General features: G+C 42.2%; 2 protein-coding genes and 1 long non-coding RNA gene across 3 annotated transcripts; 1 reads left to right on the top strand and 2 right to left on the bottom strand.

Annotated features, from left to right (window-relative positions):
• Positions 1-185: 185 nt before the first annotated feature.
• Positions 186-9,525, bottom strand: LOC108416388 (B-cell receptor CD22-like). Its single transcript, XM_037543434.1, has 12 exons — positions 9,394-9,525; positions 9,041-9,298; positions 8,179-8,436; positions 7,826-8,083; positions 7,473-7,730; positions 7,120-7,377; positions 6,258-6,515; positions 5,905-6,162; positions 5,552-5,809; positions 5,199-5,456; positions 4,969-5,050; positions 186-654 (listed from the first exon to the last, which is right to left on the bottom strand). Exons 2-12 carry the CDS (start codon positions 9,192-9,194, stop codon positions 591-593), a joined length of 2,364 nt encoding a protein of 787 aa, XP_037399331.1. The 5' UTR covers positions 9,195-9,298; positions 9,394-9,525; the 3' UTR covers positions 186-590.
• A 1,546-nt stretch (positions 9,526-11,071) lies between these two features.
• On the bottom strand, positions 11,072-15,947 carry LOC119264734 (B-cell receptor CD22-like). Its single transcript, XM_037543484.1, has 6 exons — positions 15,625-15,947; positions 13,926-13,980; positions 13,263-13,607; positions 12,412-12,660; positions 12,021-12,278; positions 11,072-11,925 (listed from the first exon to the last, which is right to left on the bottom strand). Exons 2-6 carry the CDS (start codon positions 13,972-13,974, stop codon positions 11,621-11,623), a joined length of 1,206 nt encoding a protein of 401 aa, XP_037399381.1. The 5' UTR covers positions 13,975-13,980; positions 15,625-15,947; the 3' UTR covers positions 11,072-11,620.
• Positions 15,948-19,795: 3,848 nt separating this feature from the next.
• LOC108413115 lies at positions 19,796-21,313 on the top strand. The gene is made up of 3 exons (XR_005131186.1): positions 19,796-19,823; positions 20,419-20,477; positions 20,869-21,313. It is a non-coding gene; the product is annotated as an uncharacterized LOC108413115 (long non-coding RNA).
• The last annotated feature ends 968 nt before the right edge of the window (positions 21,314-22,281 follow it).

The following is a 22,281-nucleotide window of genomic DNA, read 5'->3' as shown; positions in this document are numbered from 1 at the left end:
GGCTTGAAACATTTAAGGCTTGGTTACACCTGCACTACATTTAAGTGGCCCTGAGGTTTGACGTCATCACTGGTGCGACTCTCTCTGTCTGCAGTTTGTGAATTGACAGGAGGAGGGCGCTGTTTCTCTGCTGTGAGAAACTGGGGATGCTTGTTGTGGAAATCAACACATACACTCACATGTAATAAGAATTATTCATGTAGATATATGATATATTTAATGATACAAGATCACATTACAATTTCAAAAAGATGAAATTCAGGTCATATCAAAGAGTTTAAATGAAATGTAAAGAATTGATTTTATTTGGCATTTGAAGGAGTGCTGGATGCTGTTTGATGACATTTTAATGAGCGATCCTGCTGAGCAAATGATGATTTGAAGAACTTGTAATAACTTCAAATCAAATCAGTTCACAGAACAAAATGATGATGTTTTCAGCTCAAAGCATTTCATAGAGAAAAGACCATTTACAGCAGATCATACAGATGTTCTTATTCATTTGGGTTAACATTTTTATCGGTAAAATCTAAGGTCCACTTAAAGACGGACTGTTTCACATTTTACACCATAGATGTTTCAAAGTAATCTCACTCAGGATTGGTAGAGCTTTTGAAATGGATGGTGATGGCCTCATTGATGCTTCCTCGAAATCTATGAGAAAATAATATAAAATACAGTGAGAGAGCGCACACACACACACACACACACACACACAGACACAGACACACACACACACTCAAACCTTTAATGCTTTGCCTTAGCAACTACAGGGTAAGTCAAAAGTCACAAGACAGGTTATTTTATTTTTTATTTTATTATCAACTTCTATCCCTGGCGTCATTCAAGGAGTTTTTATTGTCATTCGCATCACATGGTACATGAGGTGGAACGAAATTAAGATCTCATGGTCCAGTTTACACCCAAGAGCTGTTATTAAAATAGATAAATATAAGCAAAATAGATACAAAAAAACACAAAATAGAACAGAGCAAAATAGATAAAGACTAGACAAAATAGATAAGGTAAATACACAAGAGAGGGAGAGTAGGAGAGTGGGCAGTTAGCAGCAATATGAAGTCCAGAGTGCAAGTTTGCTATAGCAGCATGATATTGAATTAGAGCAGTGGATAAAGTGTCTAGATAAAGTGTCTCAGTGCGGTTTAAAGTGACAGTGTTTGTAACAGTACTTGTTCTTGTAAGTGTCAGTGCAGTGTGTTTAGTTGGAATTTAAGAGCCTTACAGCTTCTGGTATGAAGCTGTTTCTGAGTCTGGTTGTTTTGCACTTGATGCTCCGCAGCCTCCTGCCTGAGGGGAGCGGGACAAAAAGTGCGTGTGCTGGGTGGGTGGGATCCTTCCTGATGCAGGTAGCCCTTTTCCTGCATCTGGAGGTGTAAATGTCTGTGGTGCTGGGGAGGCTGACTCCAACAATCCTCTGTGCAGCCTTCAACACCCTCTGCAGAGCTTTCCTATCTGCAGCAGAGCAGCTTCCATGCCACACGTTGATGCTGGAGCACACGACGCTCTCCACCACACATCTGTAGAAGGAGGTGAGGACTGCCCTCCCGAGTCCAGCTTGTCTCAGCCTCCTGAGGAAGTAGAGCCGCTGATGTGCCTTCCTGACCAGAGTGGAAGTGTTGTTGCGAACTTCACAATATGACAGCCTGGATGGATAGGTGAGCAGTCATATGTAAGCAGTGTAAACAGGAGGGGGCTCAACACACAGCCCTGAGGGGAGACAGTGCTGAGGATTATGGTGGGGGAGGAGATGTTGTGGATCCTCACAGACTGCGGCCTGTTGGTCAGGAAGTCTAGGACCCAGTTGCACATGGAAGAGCTCAGTCCAAGTGAGGAGAGTTTTGTTATCAGGGTCTGAGGAATCATGGTGTTGAAAGCAGATGTGAAGTCCACAAAGAGCATACGAACATAGGAATCCTTCTGCTCCAGGTGGGTGAGGGCAGTGTGGACCACAGAGGAGATGGCATCCTCTGTGGATCGATTCCTCCTGTACGCATACTGGTGTGGATCCACAGTGACGTTGATGGTGGCTTTGATGTAGGTCTGAACCAGTCTTTCAAAGCACTTTGTTACTATCGGCGTGAGGGCCACTGGCCGGTAGTCATTCAGACCCGTCACTGCAGAGCTCTTGGGGACCGGGATGATGGTGGCAGTCTTCATGCAAGTGGGGACTGCTGCCTGGATGAGGGAGGCGTTAAAGATGTCCGCCAGGACGTCCGAGAGCTGGTCGGCGCAGTCTCTTAGCACCCGTCCGGGGATGTTGTCCGGGCCAGCAGCTTTCCGGGGGTTGATCCTCCTCAGCGTCCTCCTTACTTCTGCTAGTGTCATGCTGAGGGGCTCCTCTCCTGGTGAGTGTGTGAGTCTGGTGCTGGGGGGGGTGTCAGGATTCTCAAAGCGGGCGTAGAACTTGTTGAGAGCCTCAGGCAGGGATGGGTCTTTGGAGCTTTGTGCAACGTTGGATTTGTAGTCCGTGATGCACTTGATGCCCCTCCACATACTCTGTGGATCCTGGGAGGAAAAGTGTCCCTGGATTTTCAGAGCATATGCAGCTTTTGCCCTCTTGACTCCATCAGTCAGCTCTCTTCTAGCCCTCCTGATTTCACCTGAGTCCCCAGACCTGAAGGCAGCATCCCTGGCTTTCAGCAGAGAACGCACCTCTCAGCCAGGGCTTCTGGTTCGGGTAGCAAGTCACAGTCTTGGTGGTAGTGACATCCTCCGTGCACTTGCTGATGTACCCGAGAACAGCAGATGTGTACTCCTCCAGGTCCAGCTCCCCCTCGCACTCAGCAGCCTCCCTGAAGACCTGCCAGTCTGTGCAGCCGAAGCAGTTCTGCAGCACAGCGTCGCCGTCACTGGGCCACACAGTGATGGTCTTCTGTGTGGGTTTGGAGCGACGCAGTGGGGGGTGGTATGCAGGGACCAGCATGATGGAGATGTGGTCGGAGAGCCCGAGGTGGGGACGGGGGAAGGCTCTGTACACGCGTACAGAGCCTTCCCCCGTCCCCACCTCGGGCTGGTGTAAACTCACGTTGGTGTAAACACGGTCCAGCGTGTTATTACCTCGCGTTGGGATGTTGACGTGTTGGTAAAACCTCGGCAGGGTGTTCTTCATTTCAACGTGGTTAAAATCCCCCGCTACCACGTAGAACGCCTCCGGATGCTTGTTCTGAAGCGAGCTGATGTTGTCATGAAGCTCCTTCAGCGCGTTGTTAGCATTAGCATCCGGTGCTATGTAAACAGCGATCACAAACACCGCCGAAAACTCACAAGTGCAGATAGTGAGGACGACACTTCACAGTCAGCTGTTCTGTCGCCTCGGAGCAGTGGCTGTTTACCAACACGCAGTTTGTGCACCAACCTTTTTTTATGTAGATGCACAAGCCGCCCCCCCCGGGCTTTCCTGGATAGCTGGTTGCGGTCCGCTCGGAAGAGCTGCCGGCCGGCGAGCTGGAAGGCTGAGTCCGGCATGGTGTGGTTCAGCCAGGTTTCCGTGAGACAAATCACAGCGCAGTTCCTCATCTCCTCAGAAACATTCATCCTCAGCCGCAGCAGGTCCAGCTTGTTATCCAGAGAGCGGACGTTAGACAGGAAAAGCGACGGAATTGGGGGTCGGTGAGCATTAGCCTTTAGCCTAGCTAGCACGCCAGCGCGTTTCCCCCTCTTCTGCCGTCTGCTGCACCGCCTCCTCCTGCTCTTTGTCTGCGGCGCTCTGCTCCCCCACACCGGCACTCGTAGGAGCTTCAGCCTGCCCAGCGTAGCTCTGATATTATTGTCCATTATTGCTGTTTTTCTGGCCAAACTGTCCTTAATCCTCAAAAGTTTGGTTCTGCTATAACTCACACGCGTGGGGCGTGTGAAGTTGGGATCAGAACCGACGTAAAAACAGCTCGAAACAGGGTGTACGGAGCGTGAGAAGCCGCTGCACTACTGCGCGCCGCCATCATCTCAAACAAATGCTGAGAAAATGCGCAACAAACACCACCTTCTGCACCGCATCGTAGAGTCATAAAAAATAAGATAAAATAAAACGGTGTCCTATGACTTTTGACTCACCCTGTACACTATTATACAATTTTTAAATATTAAACCACATTTAGTTTCAGTCTCTCAATGGGAAGCATTATATCGGTGCAATATAGCTGGATAATACTACTCTGACAAAAGATATTTAAGGCGTCACTCCACCTTAATTTTTGAGTTCAGGGAGTCACATTGCACTGATGTTCCACCTTAAACATCGCAGTTAAGACTGCCAATCACAACACAGACAAACTGACTAAAACAGGTGAAGAGAAGCTGACATGGAGGATAGTGTTAGCCTGCTGGAAGGTTTGGGTGGTGATACTACGCTTTTACTCTACTGTGAGCTTCTGATCTTGCTTTTCACTGTGAAACAGACGTGCTAAATACGCAGCTAGATCTGGGTTAGCTGGTATCATATCCCAATGTTTTTGCAAGGCAAGCCTTTTATATGGATCATGTTTATGGATAAAAACATTTTTTCTTCTTAAAGTGAAAATACTTCACTTAATCTGTTTTTGTGTCATAATTGTCATAAAATCGAGAATAAAGTTGTGCCATACTAAGCGGTCCAACCTGAAATAAATGTTCTAATCCTCACCATCCAGTAAATAAATCTATCTATTCATCTCAAAGTCACATCTGTCCACTGCAGGTCCTCCACTGGTCAAAATCAGGACCTCCGAAAGTGCTTTCAGTCTACACCTATTAACTGCCACCTTGTACACACTTTCATATTGAAGCACAATTAAAGGATTTTGATATCTAGAGCGCACCACATAGATTGGTTGTTCCATATTTCCATCTTGCCTTGGTCTCATGTTCTTTATCTGATCAATAAACATGAGCACTTATGATTCAAATATGAACATTTGGCCTTGCTTAATAAACTACTAATGAAACCTGACAGTCTTTCATTGAAGTTCTTACCTCCAAAAAACTGCAATGAGACAGACTAAAAAAATAAAACAGAGTCCGACTCCAAGAGCTACATACAGAATCACGGGGTAGCCTGTATAGAGACAGACAGGCAACTTTCATAAATGAATGAGTTCTTTGGAGGATCTACGACAGACAAGATAAAAACATTAATAATCTTTGAGATTTTTGGGCTTCCTGAAATCATCTAATACAGCATCAAACAATCACAAGAAGCTTACAAAGAACATTTATCTGCAAAGCAGTGGAGCTTCTCTCTCCAAGATCATTCCGACTCTGGCATGTGTATTCTCCACTGTCCTCAGATCTGATGTTGGGAATGCTGTAGGTTTTTCCTTCTCCTATTGACGCTGATCTCTTAAACCAGGTGTAGATCTTCTCAGGTGGGTTTGCATCACTGCTGCAGGTCAGAGTCACTGAACTGCCCTCCACTATTTCACCAGAGGGACTGATGTACACTGAGACGCTCTTAGGAGGATCTACGACAGATAAGATAAAAATATTAATGATCTTTGAGATTTTTGGGCTTCCTCAAATCATCTAATACAGCATCAAACAATCACAAGAAGCTTACAAAGAACATTTATCTGCAAAGCAGTGGATCTTCTCTCTCCAAGATCATTCCGACTCTGGCATGTGTATTCTCCACTGTCCTCAGATCTGACGTTGGGAATGCTGTAGGTTTTTCCTTCTCCTATTGATGCTGATCTCTTAAACCAGGTGAAGATCTTCTCAGGTGGGTTTGCATCACTGCTGCAGGTCAGAGTCACTGAACTGCCCTCCACTATTTCACCAGAGGGACTGATGGACACTGAGACGCTCTTTGGAGGATCTACGACAGACAAGATAAAAATATTAATGATCTTTGAGATTTTTGGGCTTCCTCAAATCATCTAATACAGCATCAAACAACCACAAGAAGCTTACAAAGAACATTTATCTGCAAAGCAGTGGATCTTCTGTCTCCAAGATCATTCCGAATCTGGCATGTGTATTCTCCACTGTCCTCAGATCTGATGTTCGGAATGCTGTAGGTTTTTCCTTCTCCTACTGGTGTTGATCCCTTCAACCAGGTATTATTCTTCTCAGGTGGGTTTCCATCACTGCTGCAGGTCAGAGTCACTGAACTGCCCTCCACTATTTCACCAGAGGGACTGATGGACACTGAGACGCTCTTTGGAGGATCTACGACAGACAAGATAAAAATATTAATGATCTTTGAGATTTTTGGGCTTCCTCAAATCATCTAATACAGCATCAAACAATCACAAGAAGCTTACAAAGAACATTTATCTGCAAATCAGTGGATCTTCTCTCTCCAAGATCATTCCGACTCTGGCATGTGTATTCTCCACTGTCCTCAGATCTGATGTTGGGAATGCTGTAGGTTTTTCCTTCTCCTACTGGTGTTGATCCCTTAAACCAGGTGTTATTCTTCTCAGGTGGGTTTGCATCACTGCTGCAGGTCAGAGTCACTGAGCTGCCCTCCACTATTTCACCAGAGGGACTGATGGACACTGAGACCCTCTTTGGCGGATCTAGAGAAACAAGAATGAAAGTAAATTAGCTATTACCCGATCCTGTAACGGATCAGCCTGTGGTTCTGCCTCTGCTGGAGGCTGATGGTGGTGAGACATCACCGGTCCAGGGAGTTCCAATTCTCAGAAGTCCATGGGCTGATTAGCACAAACCAGGCAAGACGCTGCACTTTAGACCATGGCAAACAACAATTTTGGCACTGCAGCTTGTAGACAGATGACCAGATAAATCAGCGAGCAAAAGAACAGAAACGGCTTTAAAGTCAAAGAAGAAGCAGAATCTGTGAAAGAATAAAAACAAACAACCCTCAATCAAAGAGATGAAGAAATTGAAGCTGCTAAAGTAAAGTGAAGAACCAAACAGTCCCCCATACAACAAAGTAAAGGAAAAAGAGGGCTAAGAAGAATATCAGCCCCCAAAAAATCTTAGAAGAACCAGGGGGCCAGGGGTTACCCAGTTTCAGGTGAACACTAAAGTAAAATTAGTCAACAAATCCTGTTATTTGATTCAATTAAACCCCGGTATTTATGGGTTTTCACCCAAGTCCTTCACACCTTTATTTGTTGTTCTCCATTTGTTTTGGGACAGTAATCATCAACTTACAAAGAACATTTAAGTGAATAGCAGTGGATCTTCTCTGTCCATGATCATTCCGACTCTGGCATGTGTATTCTCCACTGTGCTCAGATCTGATGTTGGGAATGCTGTACGTTTTTCCTTCTCCTACTGGCGTTGATCCCTTAAACCAGGTGTACATCTTCACAGGTGGGTTTCCATCACTGCTGCAGGTCAGAGTCACTGAACTGCCCTCCACTATTTCACCAGAGGGACTGATGGACACTGAGACGCTCTTTGGAGGATCTACGACAGACAAGATAAAAATATTAATGATCTTTGAGATTTTTGGGCTTCCTCAAATCATCTAATACAGCATCAAACAACCACAAGAAGCTTACAAAGAACATTTATCTGCAAAGCAGTGGATCTTCTGTCTCCAAGATCATTCTGACTCTGGCATGTGTATTCTCCACTGTCCTCAGATCTGATGTTGGGAATGCTGTAGGTTTTTCCTTCTCCTACTGGTGTTGATCCCTTAAACCAGGTATTATTCTTCTCAGGTGGGTTTCCATCACTGCTGCAGGTCAGAGTCACTGAACTGCCCTCCACTATTTCACCAGAGGGACTGATGGACACTGAGACGCTCTTTGGAGGATCTACGACAGACAAGATAAAAATATTAATGATCTTTGAGATTTTTGGGCTTCCTCAAATCATCTAATACAGCATCAAACAATCACAAGAAGCTTACAAAGAACATTTATCTGCAAATCAGTGGATCTTCTCTCTCCAAGATCATTCCGACTCTGGCATGTGTATTCTCCACTGTCCTCAGATCTGATGTTGGGAATGCTGTAGGTTTTTCCTTCTCCTACTGGCGTTGATCCCTTAAACCAGGTGTATATCTTCACAGGTGGGTTTCCATCACTGCTGCAGGTCAGAGTCACTGAACTGCCCTCCACTATTTCACCAGAGGGACTGATGGACACTGAGACGCTCTTTGGAGGATCTACGACAGACAAGATAAAAATATTAATGATCTTTGAGATTTTTGGGCTTCCTCAAATCATCTAATACAGCATCAAACAACCACAAGAAGCTTACAAAGAACATTTATCTGCAAAGCAGTGGATCTTCTGTCTCCAAGATCATTCCGACTCTGGCATGTGTATTCTCCACTGTCCTCAGATCTGATGTTGGGAATGCTGTAGGTTTTTCCTTCTCCTACTGGTGTTGATCCCTTAAACCAGGTGTTATTCTTCTCAGGTGGGTTTGCATCACTGCTGCAGGTCAGAGTCACTGAGCTGCCCTCCACTATTTCACCAGAGGGACTGATGGACACTGAGACCCTCTTTGGCGGATCTAGAGAAACAAGAATGAAAGTAAATTAGCTATTACCCAATCCTGTAACGGATCAGCCTGTGGTTCTGCCTCTGCTGGAGGCTGATGGTGGTGAGACATCACCGGTCCAGGGAGCTCCAATTCTCAGAAGTCCATGGGCTGATTAGCACAAACCAGGCAAGACGCTGCACTTTAGACCATGGCAAACAACAATTTTGGCACTGCAGCTTGTAGACAGATGACCAGATAAATCAGCGAGCAAAAGAACAGAAACGGCTTTAAAGTCAAAGAAGAAGCAGAATCTGTGAAAGAATAAAAACAAACAACCCTCAATCAAAGAGATGAAGAAATTGAAGCTGCTAAAGTAAAGTGAAGAACCAAACAGTCCCCCATACAACAAAGTAAAGGAAAAAGAGGGCTAAGAAGAATATCAGCCCCCAAAAAATCTTAGAAGAACCAGGAGGCCAGGGGTTACCCAGTTTCAGGTGAACACTAAAGTAAAATTAGTCAACAAATCCTGTTATTTGATTCAATTAAACCCCGGTATTTATGGGTTTTCACCCAAGTCCTTCACACCTTTATTTGTTGTTCTCCATTTGTTTTGGGACAGTAATCATCAACTTACAAAGAACATTTAAGTGAATAGCAGTGGATCTTCTCTGTCCATGATCATTCCGACTCTGGCATGTGTATTCTCCACTGTGCTCAGATCTGATGTTGGGAATGCTGTACGTTTTTCCTTCTCCTACTGGCGTTGATCCCTTAAACCAGGTGTACATCTTCACAGGTGGGTTTCCATCACTGCTGCAGGTCAGAGTCACTGAACTGCCCTCCACTATTTCACCAGAGGGACTGATGGACACTGAGACGCTCTTTGGAGGATCTACGACAGACAAGATAAAAATATTAATGATCTTTGAGATTTTTGGGCTTCCTCAAATCATCTAATACAGCATCAAACAATCACAAGAAGCTTACAAAGAACATTTATCTGCAAATCAGTGGATCTTCTCTCTCCAAGATCATTCCGACTCTGGCATGTGTATTCTCCACTGTCCTCAGATCTGATGTTAGGAATGCTGTAGGTTTTTCCTTCTCCTACTGGCGTTGATCCCTTAAACCAGGTGTAGATCTTCACAGGTGGGTTTCCATCACTGCTGCAGGTCAAAGTCACTGAACTGCCCTCCACTATTTCACCAGAGGGACTGATGGACACTGAGACGCTCTTTGGAGGATCTACGACAGACAAGATAAAAATATTAATGATCTTTGAGATTTTTGGGCTTCCTCAAATCATCTAATACAGCATCAAACAATCAGAAGAAGCTTACAAAGAACATTTATCTGCAAATCAGTGGATCTTCTCTCTCCAAGATCATTCCGACTCTGGCATGTGTAGTTTCCACTGTCCTCAGATCTGATGTTGGGAATGCTGTAGGTTTTTCCTTCTCCTACTGGCGTTGATCCCTTAAACCAGGTGTATATCTTCACAGGTGGGTTTCCATCACTGCTGCAGGTCAGAGTCACTGAACTGCCCTCCACTATTTCACCAGAGGGACTGATGGACACTGAGACGCTCTTTGGAGGATCTACGACAGACAAGATAAAAATATTAATGATCTTTGAGATTTTTGGGCTTCCTCAAATCATCTAATACAGCATCAAACAATCACAAGAAGCTTACAAAGAACATTTATCTGCAAATCAGTGGATCTTCTCTCTCCAAGATCATTCCGACTCTGGCATGTGTATTCTCCACTGTCCTCAGATCTGATGTTGGGAATGCTGTAGGTTTTTCCTTCTCCTACTGGCGTTGATCCCTTAAACCAGGTGTAGATCTTCACAGGTGGGTTTGCATCACTGCTGCAGGTCAGAGTCACTGAACTGCCCTCCACTATTTCACCAGAGGGACTGATGGACACTGAGACGCTCTTTGGAGGATCTACGACAGACAAGATAAAAATATTAATGATCTTTGAGATTTTTGGGCTTCCTCAAATCATCCAATACAGCATCAAACAACCACAAGAAGCTTACAAAGAACATTTATCTGCAAAGCAGTGGATCTTCTCTCTCCAAGATCATTCCGACTCTGGCATGTGTATTCTCCACTGTCCTCAGATCTGATGTTGGGAATGCTGTAGGTTTTTCCTTCTCCTACTGGTGTTGATCCCTTAAACCAGGTATTATTCTTCTCAGGTGGGTTTGCATCACTGCTGCAGGTCAGAGTCACTGAACTGCCCTCCACTATTTCACCAGAGGGACTGATGGACACTGAGACGCTCTTTGGAGGATCTACGACAGACAAGATAAAAATATTAATGATCTTTGAGATTTTTGGGCTTCCTCAATTCATCTAATACAGCATCAAACAATCAGAAGAAGCTTACAAAGAACATTTATCTGCAAATCAGTGGATCTTCTCTCTCCAAGATCATTCCGACTCTGGCATGTGTATTCTCCACTGTCCTCAGATCTGATGTTGGGAATGCTGTAGGTTTTTCCTTCTCCTACTGGCGTTGATCCCTTAAACCAGGTGTATATCTTCACAGGTGGGTTTCCATCACTGGTGCAGGTCAGAGTCACTGAACTGCCATCCACTATTTCACCAGAGGGACTGATGGACACTGAGACCCTCTTTGGCGGATCTAGAGAAACAAGAATGAAAGTAAATTAGCTATTACCCAATCCTGTAATGGATCAGCCTGTGGTTCTGCCTCTGCTGGAGGCTGATGGTGGTGAGGCATCACTGGTCCAGGGAGCTCCAATTCTCAGAAGTCCATGGGCTGATTAGCACAATCCAGGCAAGACGCTGCACTTTAGACCATGGCAAACAACAATTTTGGCACTGCAGCTTGTAGACAGATGACCAGATAAATCAGAGAGCAAAAGAAAAGAAACGGCTTTAAAGACAAAGAAGAAGCAGAATCTGTGAAAGAATAAAAACAAACAACCCTCAATCAAAGAGATGAAGAAATTGAAGCTGCTAAAGTAAAGTGAATAATCAAACAGTCCCCCATACAACAAAGTAAAGGAAAAAGAGGGCTAAGAAGAATGTCAGCCCCAAAAAAATCTTAGAAGAACCAGGAGGCCAGGGGTTCCCCAGTTTCAGGTGAACACTAAAGTAAAATTAGTCAACAAATCCTGTTATTTGATTCAATTAAACCCCGGTATTTATGGGTTTTCACCCAAGTCCTTCACACCTTTATTTGTTGTTCTCCATTTGTTTTGGGACAGTAATCATCAACTTACAAAGAACATTTAAGTGAATAGCAGTGGATCTTCTCTGTCCATGATCATTCCAACTCTGGCATGTGTATTCTCCACTGTGCTCAGATCTGATGTTTGGAATGCTGTAGGTTTTTCCTTCTCCTACTGGCGTTGATCCCTTAAACCAGGTGTACATCTTCACAGGTGGGTTTCCATCACTGCTGCAGGTCAGAGTCACTGAACTGCCCTCCACTATTTCACCAGAGGGACTGATGGACACTGAGACGCTCTTAGGAGGATCTACGACAGACAAGATAAATATATTAATGATCTTTGAGATTTTTGGGCTTCCTCAAATCATCTAATACAGCATCAAACAACCACAAGAAGCTTACAAAGAACATTTATCTGCAAATCAGTGGATCTTCTCTCTCCAAGATCATTCCGACTCTGGCATGTGTATTCTCCACTGTCCTCAGATCTGATGTTGGGAATGCTGTAGGTTTTTCCTTCTCCTACTGGCGTTGATCCCTTAAACCAGGTGTACATCTTCACAGGTGGGTTTCCATCACTGCTACAGGTCAGAGTCACCGAACTGCCCTCCACTATTTCACCAGAGGGACTGATGGACACTGAGACACTCTTTGGAGGATCTAAAGACATATATGACCTTTTTCACATTAATATGGCATTATTTTATCAAGACATCTATTATCCTGTTTCCCTGCTAAAACTATTGGTTAGTATTTAGTGTGTAGTGTAGTGAATAATATGAACTAAACTCACATCTGACTCTGAGGCTGTGAGCAGTAGAGCGGAGGTGTTGAGATCCTCCTACAGCACAGCTATAACTGCCTGCATCCTCACTGCTGACCGTCTGCAGGTGTAGCTGGTTGTTCTTGATTGTCTTTGTGGTTAAAGGACGTCCATTTTTGTACCAGATGAATGTTGGGTCAGTCAGACTGCAGGTGGTCTTACATGTCAGATCTGCTGTTTCTCCCTCGGTCACTTCTTCGGGAGCTTCTACACAGAGCTCTAAGACAATGACAGAAATATTACATTTGGGGAAAAAAGCTAAACTCAGAATTTTCTATGAAAAAAACTTTGCTTTCTATCACAGTGCTGAGGAACCTAACAACAGTATGGCTTAATGGTTTTCCAAGGTCTGAGAAGAATAAAACAAAAACAAAAAAAGCATGAAAATTGGTGGAGCTAACATTTTAACTATATAAACAAAATGTTATTTCCACAAATAGCTTCAATCACTCATTAATCAAGATTTAGTGACCCTTATTAGTCCCACAACAGGGACTAATGCATTTAACTTATCCGTGAAGTGAACCACCACATACACATTAGTGAGCACACACACCAGGCGGCAATGAGCACACTTGCATGGAGTGGTGGGCAGCCCTATCTGCAGCTTCCAAGGAACAATTGGGGGTTAGGTGCTTTGCTCAAGGGCACTTCAGTGACATACTGTCGGCTCTGGGGATCAAACGGGTGACTTTCCGGTCACAGGGCCGGTTCCCTAACCTCCAGCCCATGACTGCCTCTATGTATTACCAGGTGAAATCACTCTGTCTAAGGTGAGAGGATCGATTGTGTCAATATTTGGTCAATTTGAATTATCTTACCTGTGACAGTGAGCCTAACTCCAGGTCTTTGCAAATATTTCTGCATTTCTTGATCTGTCTTGATTCTGACGCAGTACTCATGTTCATCCTTCTTCATTACATCTCTCAGTTTAAGGGAAACTAATTTCTGTTCATCACCCAAATATTCGACTCTGCCTGAGAAATCTGGGTTCTTGGACATATCAGGCCAACTCAGATTCAGAGCTGGATCTATAACCCAGAAAACTTCTGTCACTCTCAGACCACCCGGGTGAGTGAGAGTTCCACTCATAAACACTGTGGATCCTTTTAAAGCACAGATTTCCTGTTGGTTGTACTTCACACTCCACTCTGTTCCAAAAGCTCCTGAAACATATGATGCATGAAAGAGTTGATTACAGAGTCTGGAGCCCATAAGACAGTCAGAGTTACTGTAGCTTACAGCTTCACTTCTCTCCTCTCCAACTCCAGCAGCTACTCTACACCACTGAGCTGATTCTGAGAGATAACACACAGAGTAAGTGTTGCAGCAGAGTGAGGGAGGGAGCTGGAGAGAATCATTACTATGACATGAAGCTCCAGCCATAAACTAATTCATGTTCAGTTCACATGTTTGTACATCAGAGACTGAAACAGAAATCACAGGCTGTTCCATTCATGAAGTTACAGTAGAATCTGGCTCACCCACTATCATGAGCAGAGCGATCAGAAGAGCCATTCTGTCTGATGACATTAATGCCTGAAATATGAGAGAAACAGAAGTTTATTCTTGGCAAGACTTGATTCAGTTGAGTTCTTTTACAATGACGCTTTGACAAACATCTGTCAGCGCTCAAAACACAATTCCAACAGTGTAAACCCACTCTATTCTGTCCAGTGCTGCACTGAAACTCTGCAGACCTTAAAAAAGCAGCGTCATCTTTTCAGTAATTCGACTCATCACTAACATCAGAATAGAATTTACAACCCTTTGTCACTGTGCTTGCACACTGTGACATTAGACCTCTGCATTTAACCCATCCGTGCAGTGGAACACCCACATACATACTAGTGAACACACACACTAGGGGGCAGTGAGCACACTTGCCCAGAGCGGTGGGCAGCCCTATCCACGGCACCCAGGCAGCAATTGGGGCTTAGGTGCCTTGTTCAAGGGCACTTCAGTCATGGACTGTCAGCTGAGGGCATCGAACCAGCAACCTTCTGGTCACAGGGTCAGTTCCCTAACCTCCAGCCCACGACTGCCCCCAGTCATAAGTTGTTGCATTGTGAAAACAGAGAGTTAAGCTGCATGTCATTAGTGAACATCGGGTATTTCCGCTTAATTCTTCAGTCAGGGTGTTTACATGAGATGAGCCTCACACGCTACACGTTTTCATTTCCAGAGACCCCCAGCTACTCACATGTGTCATCACTTAAGTGTCTCTAATCGTTCGGGTGAACTTTCAAACATTGGATTTTAACAGGAGTATTCTTCAATTAGGTTTTCTCATGATCATTTCTTGGAGTGCCAACAATTGAGGGTTACATATATGTGAAAAAAAAAAACAATAAGATGTTTTTATTTTGTCTGTGAACTTCACATGAAGGTTAGATTTTTGTTAATATTCTGTATAAAAAATCTAAATGATACCAATAAACTGTGTTTTTTTTTATACCTCAGTTTTCTTCTTTTTACTATGGGTTCCAGTATTTTTAGAGGCCACTGTGTATCAGTGTGCTGGTTTTCTGACTGGAAGGAGATCCCCAACATTCTGTCCAGGCAGTGTAATGAAAAAACTATAGATTTAAGAATAAATTTATCTTAAACTTTAAGTGGACAATGTCATTTAGCCTTTTATGACTAAGTGAGAGTATGTTTAGATGACGTTGGTCTACAGAGAAATGTAAAAAAGTGATATGGTCAGTTGAGTCATCCTTCCCCATTTTCTCCACCCACAGGCACATGTACAGAAAATGCAGCAAAAAAAATAAAGAAATAAAGAATTTGGTCAAAGCCCAAAGTGTATTTGATTTTACTGATGGTACAGATTTAAACCCTATAAAAATATTTGGTCTTGCATTAAAAACAAGCTGGCTTGGCCATGTTTTTCAGCTGAGTGAGCAAAACAGATTCTTCTCTCTGTAAAAGACTGAAAAATGTACTAGTGCTGACTCTGTGCTGTGATGTGGCCTAAAACCAGACTGAAATTCTTCATTCCCATACAATTCATTCATTCCCATACAAATAGGAGCTTTAATTGTTTAATTTGTTTTGGACGAAGACCCCCGTCTTTTTTCTTTACGAAGAAAGAAACCTGACACTACTGGACTAGAATTTCCAGGGGCTGGCGCCCAACATCACTGCGGACAATGTAGCATTCACACGAAACATGATCGGCACCTCTGCAATACGTGTGTAGATCTTCTCTCCTGTGGTGTGTCCTTTCCACTGGTGAGAGGCTCGATGAACCACGCTGCATTGGTTCTTCACGTCCCAAGTTCACACTGGTCTCTGTGGTGACTGCACGTCTTCTCACAGTGGGTTAGTTGAAAATGAAGGGTTTTACTTTTCCCGATCTTTCGATCACGATTGGTCTAAATGAACGGAATAAGTTATCTACGAAACTTGATACGACAAGCGGAACTGTTGCCTGATCCGAACTGAGGGAAGTTCTCCAAAAAACACAGGACACAGAAGGAAACAGTGGTCTGGATTATACTGTGTGTAAAATTATACAGGAGATTGTCATTAACTTGATTTGCAGTCCACATTGTCCCTCCCCCTGAGGTCAGGTCCATGCTTTCCTGTGAATGTTTTCGTTCCCCTGGACAGCGTGTCAGTGTGTGTGTGTGTGTGTGTGTGTGTGTGTGTGTGTGTGTGTGTGTGTGTGTGTGAAAGAGAAACTGCACACAGTGCCTAGAAAACATGTGAACACATCCAACATTTCTATCAGTTCTCTCGAAGCTGCAAGTGAGTAGCTTCAGAAAGAGAGGAAGGGATTGAAATGGCAAAGGAAACTGTGCCCTTCCTCCTTTTCTTATGGAGTTTAGATAAAGAAGGAGAAAGCAGAGAACGTCTGATACTTCAGAATCGTTTAGTTATGATGCTGTTTTGATCCTACTGTATTGAAATCTCTAGAACAGATGATGAAGCCAAAGCAACAATTCTATAAATCCAGCCGAGCCCAGAGCAGGATATATCGAGAGATTTTAAATGTTAAAAAAAAGGAGGGCAGTAATAACACAGGAATTTTATTCACTTCAACTGTTGGATGTCCTGCCAGTGTGCTCTCAGATGCTGATGTTAGATGAGATGGTAAAAAGAAGGAAGCACAGAATCTATAATGTGAGATGAATTCGGCCACTCCAAACCTTAATATTGTCTGCACTTGATCTTTAGTTCAACAAGTCGGACTGTGGAAGCGTAACAAGACTTTAAATCTAGAACTCACAGCAGTCTTCCTGTCATCATGATCACTAGAGGCGTCAACACCAGGAGGTCTGGAAGGGTGGTCTACATTCTACAGATCAGAAAGTAGAATAGAAGAATAATAAACATTATTAACGCCTTCACTGTGTGTTCGGATTCACTGCTCTCACTTCGCAGCTAAGAGCTACTACACTCATCACACGTTCACGGTAATGTAGGATTTAGGGACACTGACATCTAGAGTAAGAGGTCTTATTCTGTATTCTCACCATACATATATATATACCAGATCCAGCCAGTACCAGCATGACGTTAGAGCTGCTGGACAAAACAGCTTCAGCTTTTAACATTTACACTCACACTTCATCGCTGCTCTGTGGTCTAATAAGATCCCTTTACCCTGAGCCTCTGCACTGATCAAGGGGCAGGTTTGGCTGGAAGGAGAAACAATCCACATCCAGAAAGAGGAAGACAAACACTTTGCTTGTGTAAAAGCAACGTTTTCAGGAATTACAGACTGATCATCTGTTCTTTGGGGGCTACGGTGTCATGGTAAGTTACTCTTATACACAGTGCTCATTGATATCTTGCATATATGGACTGATGTAGTCATCTGCTACTGGTGCTTATGAAGTCATTTCTTATGATGGAGATCAAAGTTAGCCAATTAAGAATTTTACACATTCCTGAATGGAGTTGAACCTCCAATAAGTTTTCTTGAGCACTCTGAGAGCACAGGAAGGTCTCACAGCCCTGTTCCACAGCTGAGAATGTCTCTGATGGTAGTTTTGTATGTCATTGCTGGAATTCAGACACAGCTTCTGCTCAGAGCTCCTCTCATTATAAACAAACTAACAAACTACACAGAGCCCATTGACCTCGAGCAGTGCTTGCTGAAGGTGATTTGGATTGACACCATGACAACTTACTTTACTGTGGTTTAATCTGGTTTTAGTGCATCTGTACAAGGCAGAACACTAACACTAAAACTGTAGATATGGTTAAACTGATGTTACTTGATGGCTGTAGTGTGTTAAACCTGTTTAAATTTTACAATCCAGTTAATTTAGTTAAAATTAAAAACCATAAATGTTTAAAGCTATACAAAATGGTTAGAATGTTGTGACTTTATGACTGTAGAGTGTGTTCAAGCTGTTTAAATATTACAATTGAGGTTTAAAGTTGTAGATATGGTTAAAATAGTGTTACCTGGTGGCTATAGAGTGTTTTAAAGCTGTCTAAATATTGCTATTGAGGTTTAAAACTGTAGATAATTGTGAAAATTATTTTCCCTGATGTCTGTAGACTGTGTTAAAGCTGTCTTAATACTACTATTGAGGTTTCTTCTAGTGTCTACACAGTGACATGTAAGTATATTTGTACACCGTGCTGTTCTGTATTTATTTATATTTAATTTGTTTTTGTGTTTTTCTTTACAGGACGTCTTTAAATCAGACATTGCTATTCTGTGTAAGTTGTAAATATTTTTTGCTTGTTAGTCTAATAAAGTTCATCTTTAATCACAAAACACAAGCATCTTTACATGTATAGACAAAAGCAAGTCATCATGTTATGCATGTGTGATGTTTTAATAAGCTTTATCAAGAGGGAGTGCTCCAGTGTTTTAAAAACCCAGCTTAGTTTGTTTTGGACAGTATGTTATATAAGCTTTTATGATTAATTGTCTTCGTTCTGTTTCTGTGGCTTCTGTTTTCATAGATCTTCATTCACAGTAAGTGTTTAAAATTTCTATCAGATGATTCATTGAGGTACTAGGCAAGCCTACCACACATAGCAAGCTACACTGTGCATTTCAACAGTGAACAGCTCAAAAACCAAAAAACCTTTCCAGACACATCACCAACGGCAATGCATACCGAAGTTACTGATTTGTGTAGAATCAAAACTACATTCTTCCTTTTTACAGTAATGCTTGTATCATATGATTTGATTATGGAGATTAAACTTGATTCTCTCAATTCAAAGCTGAAAACTCTTTTCAGAAAAGTTTTCAGTTTTCATCATATGTTGGTGATAAACAGTCGTCAGTTCTTCCTGTGGAGCAACATACATATTTCTCTGCTTACTACATGTACTGTTTATCCTTAATTGTCATCTTGTGTATATGTCTTTACCGACCTTCATCACAGACAGTGCTGCCCTGTGTAAGTGTTATCCTTTTCTGGCAGTCATGATTCTAAGCTCTCGCATAAAAGTTAGTAATACATTCTAAGAGTTACTGTTACTCCACATCCTCAAAACCTCTCATATGTATGTATGTATGTATGTATGTGTGTGTATGTATGTATATATATATATATATATATATATATATATATATATATATATATATATATAAAATATGTGTGTGTGTGTGTGCATGCATGCTACTGTGTTACGTATGTGGAATGTTGCATATCTTTTAATGCCATCACTCCAGTGGCGGTAAATGAGTTGCTAGAAAGCCAGCTTTCTTTAACTTTAGACCATTTTTGTATGTTTTTTCCTTCTCCCTATTCATGAAGCTTTGTTTTTACAGGCATTCTTCTTCACAAGCCTCGCTGTTTTCTGTAAGTTGGGAACATTTTTCTTAAAGGGGAATTGCACTGATTTTTCTTTTTTTTTACATATTATATATATTTATATATACATATATATTTATATATTTATATATACATATATATTTATATATTTATATATTATATATATTATATATATTTATATATTACATATTTATATATATATATATATATATATATATATATATATTATATAGTATATTAATACACGTCCAAGGTTTTACTGCAAAACTATTTTTTATTTTATTTTCAGAATAGGTTATTAGATAAGTACATTTTGTAGTGACAGCTTAGAGTACTTAGCAGGTCACAGGGTGTGTGAGGGTGAGTGTGTGTGGGGCATTTGACATCAAACTGTTCTGAAGGACTGTTAATGTCTTACTGACATGACTATATAGAAATTTTGAAAAATCAGAGGAATTCTCCTTTAAGTCTAATAGTGCAGTACTAAAACATAAACTTGAATGTCTTTTGTGAGCATTGTTGTAGACTGACATGTTTTTGTTGTTGTTGTTTTTCTGGCTATTACAGGCGCCTTCATAGTTGCCTGAGAGGGCACAGGGCATTCATCTAAGCTCACCAGCTTACTTGGTGAGTTTCCAGTCACTAAGATTGCCTTATACTCTATTAGTTTATTATACACAGTGCAGCACTGATATTTGGCACCTACTTGCTTCACTTATTCATAAGACTTTAGTTTGCTTGTACAGTTGTTTGCAAATGTTTGGGCACCTCTGATCAAAATATGTTTTCCTGGAAAGAGTTAATAGATTCTAGTTTAACATTTCAGAGAAAAAATGAGATACAATATTAAATGTGCTGGAACTTTTGCCCAGGCTACATTATTTTTTCAGACTTAAGGAACATTTCTTTTTTAATTTCTGCATGATCAAACCACTCTGAATGATGTCCTAATTTACTTATAAAGGCATTTTGACAAATAACTGAAATTCCTCTTTAATTATAGTAGTGCAGTGCTAAAACATTAGCATCAGAGTTTTTCAAGACCTAATCTGAAAAGTAATTTTTACCATTCTTAAGGCGAATCGTTTAACACTTTACCATCTGGACTTGTCAAAGTATTTTCTTTGTACATGTTTTTCAGGGCATTATTTTTCTGTGATTATGTATTTATTTGTGTCTGTTGTAGATTGTGTGCATTTCTTTTGTTGTTTTGCTGTTACAGGCTGCCTGCAGGCTACATCCTGTACAGTTGGTCAGCTTCCTTTGTGAGTTGGTAACCAGGTACTGGGATGGTCCTGTAGTCCTTTAGTCTTTGATATACAGTACAGTACTAACATGGCTTGGATACTGATATGGCACCTACAGCCTTCATTTGTTTAGACTTAAATTATTCAAACTCAAAGCCCTTAAGGGGCCATGGTTTATTAAAAAAAAACAAAAGTTAATGATATCGCGTTCCTTCAAAAATGTTTTCATTCCCCAAACAAATTGGTTGCCTCTGAATCTGCCCCCTGCATGGTCTAGTAGCCTTTATATTAGACTTATGTCAGTTTCTGTACATTTCATGGCCATTTTAATTAAACATGGGCGGTAAATGTTTGAAAGATGTTACTTTGTTAGAAGAGCCCTGCATAAATGTAACTTGGCTTTTTTTGTGTGTGTGTTTTCACAGGTGCTGAAGGAACCGAACATCTCCCTCTCTCCCTCTATCCTGTTCTGTCCTGTCCTATCCTTTTGTATCCTGTTCTGTTCTTTTTCTCCTCTGTCTGCTTGCACCTGCAAGCTTTCTAAAAACGCCTTTCTAAAAACGCCCTTCTGAAAACGCCCATCTTGTCCAAAATGATGAACCTTTACTTGTCCAAAATGATGAACCCTTGCCATCGCCCAAGATGATTTTAGGTATGACGAGTTTTCCCGGGCGTGCAGTGAACGTGCAATTCCCTGGTGTTTCTCGCTGTGCTCGGTGAGAATGACCGCTTGAACGGCCTCGATCTGGACCGCGTTCTGGTGAAGGGAGACTTGAAGGGAGGTTTGTTTGTGACCTGCTGACCTTTGACGAGCTGCCCGGTACAGTAGAGACAGTGTTATTAAACTCCCCCAGAGGTTCAGGTTTTTAAAGGACGAGGAGCCGCAGGGAATGGCCGAGTATGGGACCCTGGACAGAGAGCTCCTCTGTCTGACCGGCGACGCTGCTACCGCGCTGCTGATGACCGGAGCCACATCCATCGCTGTGTTCAGAGACCGGACGGGCAGGTTCGGGTTCTTTGACCCTCACTGCAGAACTCCTGACGGTTTAACGGCTGCAGAGCACATGGGTACAGCGGTGATGCTCACTTTCGCAAACTTAGAAGATTTGATAGCAAGGCTGCTAATTCTGTATCAGGCGTGCCTCGAACTGAGTGACAGTCAGCAATACGATCTCCTTCCCGTGTCCTAAAACAGAGATACGGTCACTACTGCAGACACGCAAGGCAAACTGTCTTGTGAGATTCAACCAATTGTAGACCCAGGTTTCAGTCTACGATCTGATCTCTGCCAGTCTGTGGAACAACCCACGGCTAAATTAAACAAAACACAAAGAAGGAGGCAATATTTACACTAAAAACACTAAGAAAAAAGCAGTCCATCCAGACAGAGGAGAAAAAGACAGGCTTAAACCAGAAGAACAGATATGCGATTGATCTTAAATTCAGAGAAAAGATGATAAAGCGTAGTCGAGTAAATTTACTGAAAATGTAAATTACAGAGTTGCAAAACAAAAGTCAGTAAGAGTGAAATACATGATTAGGAAACATATAGAATGAAGCAAAAACAGTACATCACCAGTAGTTACAAAAATAATCCAGATTTCAGAGAGAAACAGAGACGGTACATCACCAATAGCTACAGAAATAATCCAGATTTCAGAGAGAAGCAGAGACGGTACATTACCAATAGCTACAGAAATAATCCAGATTTCAGAGAGAAGCAGAGACGGTACATTACCAATAGCTACAAAATAGACGATGCTTTCAGGCAAAGGCAGAAGCAGTATTTTACAAAATGGTACAGAAATGATGTGAATTTTTGTGAACAAAAGAAACAG

Source organism: Pygocentrus nattereri, chromosome 12 (assembly GCF_015220715.1).
Source record: "Pygocentrus nattereri isolate fPygNat1 chromosome 12, fPygNat1.pri, whole genome shotgun sequence".
In the NCBI taxonomy this organism is placed as follows: domain Eukaryota; kingdom Metazoa; phylum Chordata; class Actinopteri; order Characiformes; family Serrasalmidae; genus Pygocentrus; species Pygocentrus nattereri.
Note: the sequence above shows the minus strand (reverse complement) of the source record. Positions and strands in the feature narration are given on the sequence as shown.

Bases quoted from the DNA above. Each gene is read 5' to 3' on its own strand.
- LOC108416388 (XM_037543434.1), bottom strand. From the start codon at position 9,194: ATGTACACCTGGTTTAAGGGATCAACGCCAGTAGGAGAAGGAAAAACG. The intron at 8,437-9,040 runs GTAAGTTGATGA...TTGTTTCTCTAG, and splicing joins TATTCACTTAAATGTTCTTT to ATCCGCCAAAGAGGGTCTCA. The intron at 7,731-7,825 runs GTAAGCTTCTTG...TGTCTGTCGTAG, and splicing joins TTTGCAGATAAATGTTCTTT to ATCCTCCAAAGAGCGTCTCA.
- LOC119264734 (XM_037543484.1), bottom strand. From the start codon at position 13,974: ATGTCATCAGACAGAATGGCTCTTCTGATCGCTCTGCTCATGATAGTG. The intron at 13,608-13,925 runs GTGAGCCAGATT...CATATGTTTCAG, and splicing joins CGCTCTGCTCATGATAGTGG to GAGCTTTTGGAACAGAGTGG. The intron at 11,926-12,020 runs GTAAGCTTCTTG...TGTCTGTCGTAG, and splicing joins TTTGCAGATAAATGTTCTTT to ATCCTCCTAAGAGCGTCTCA.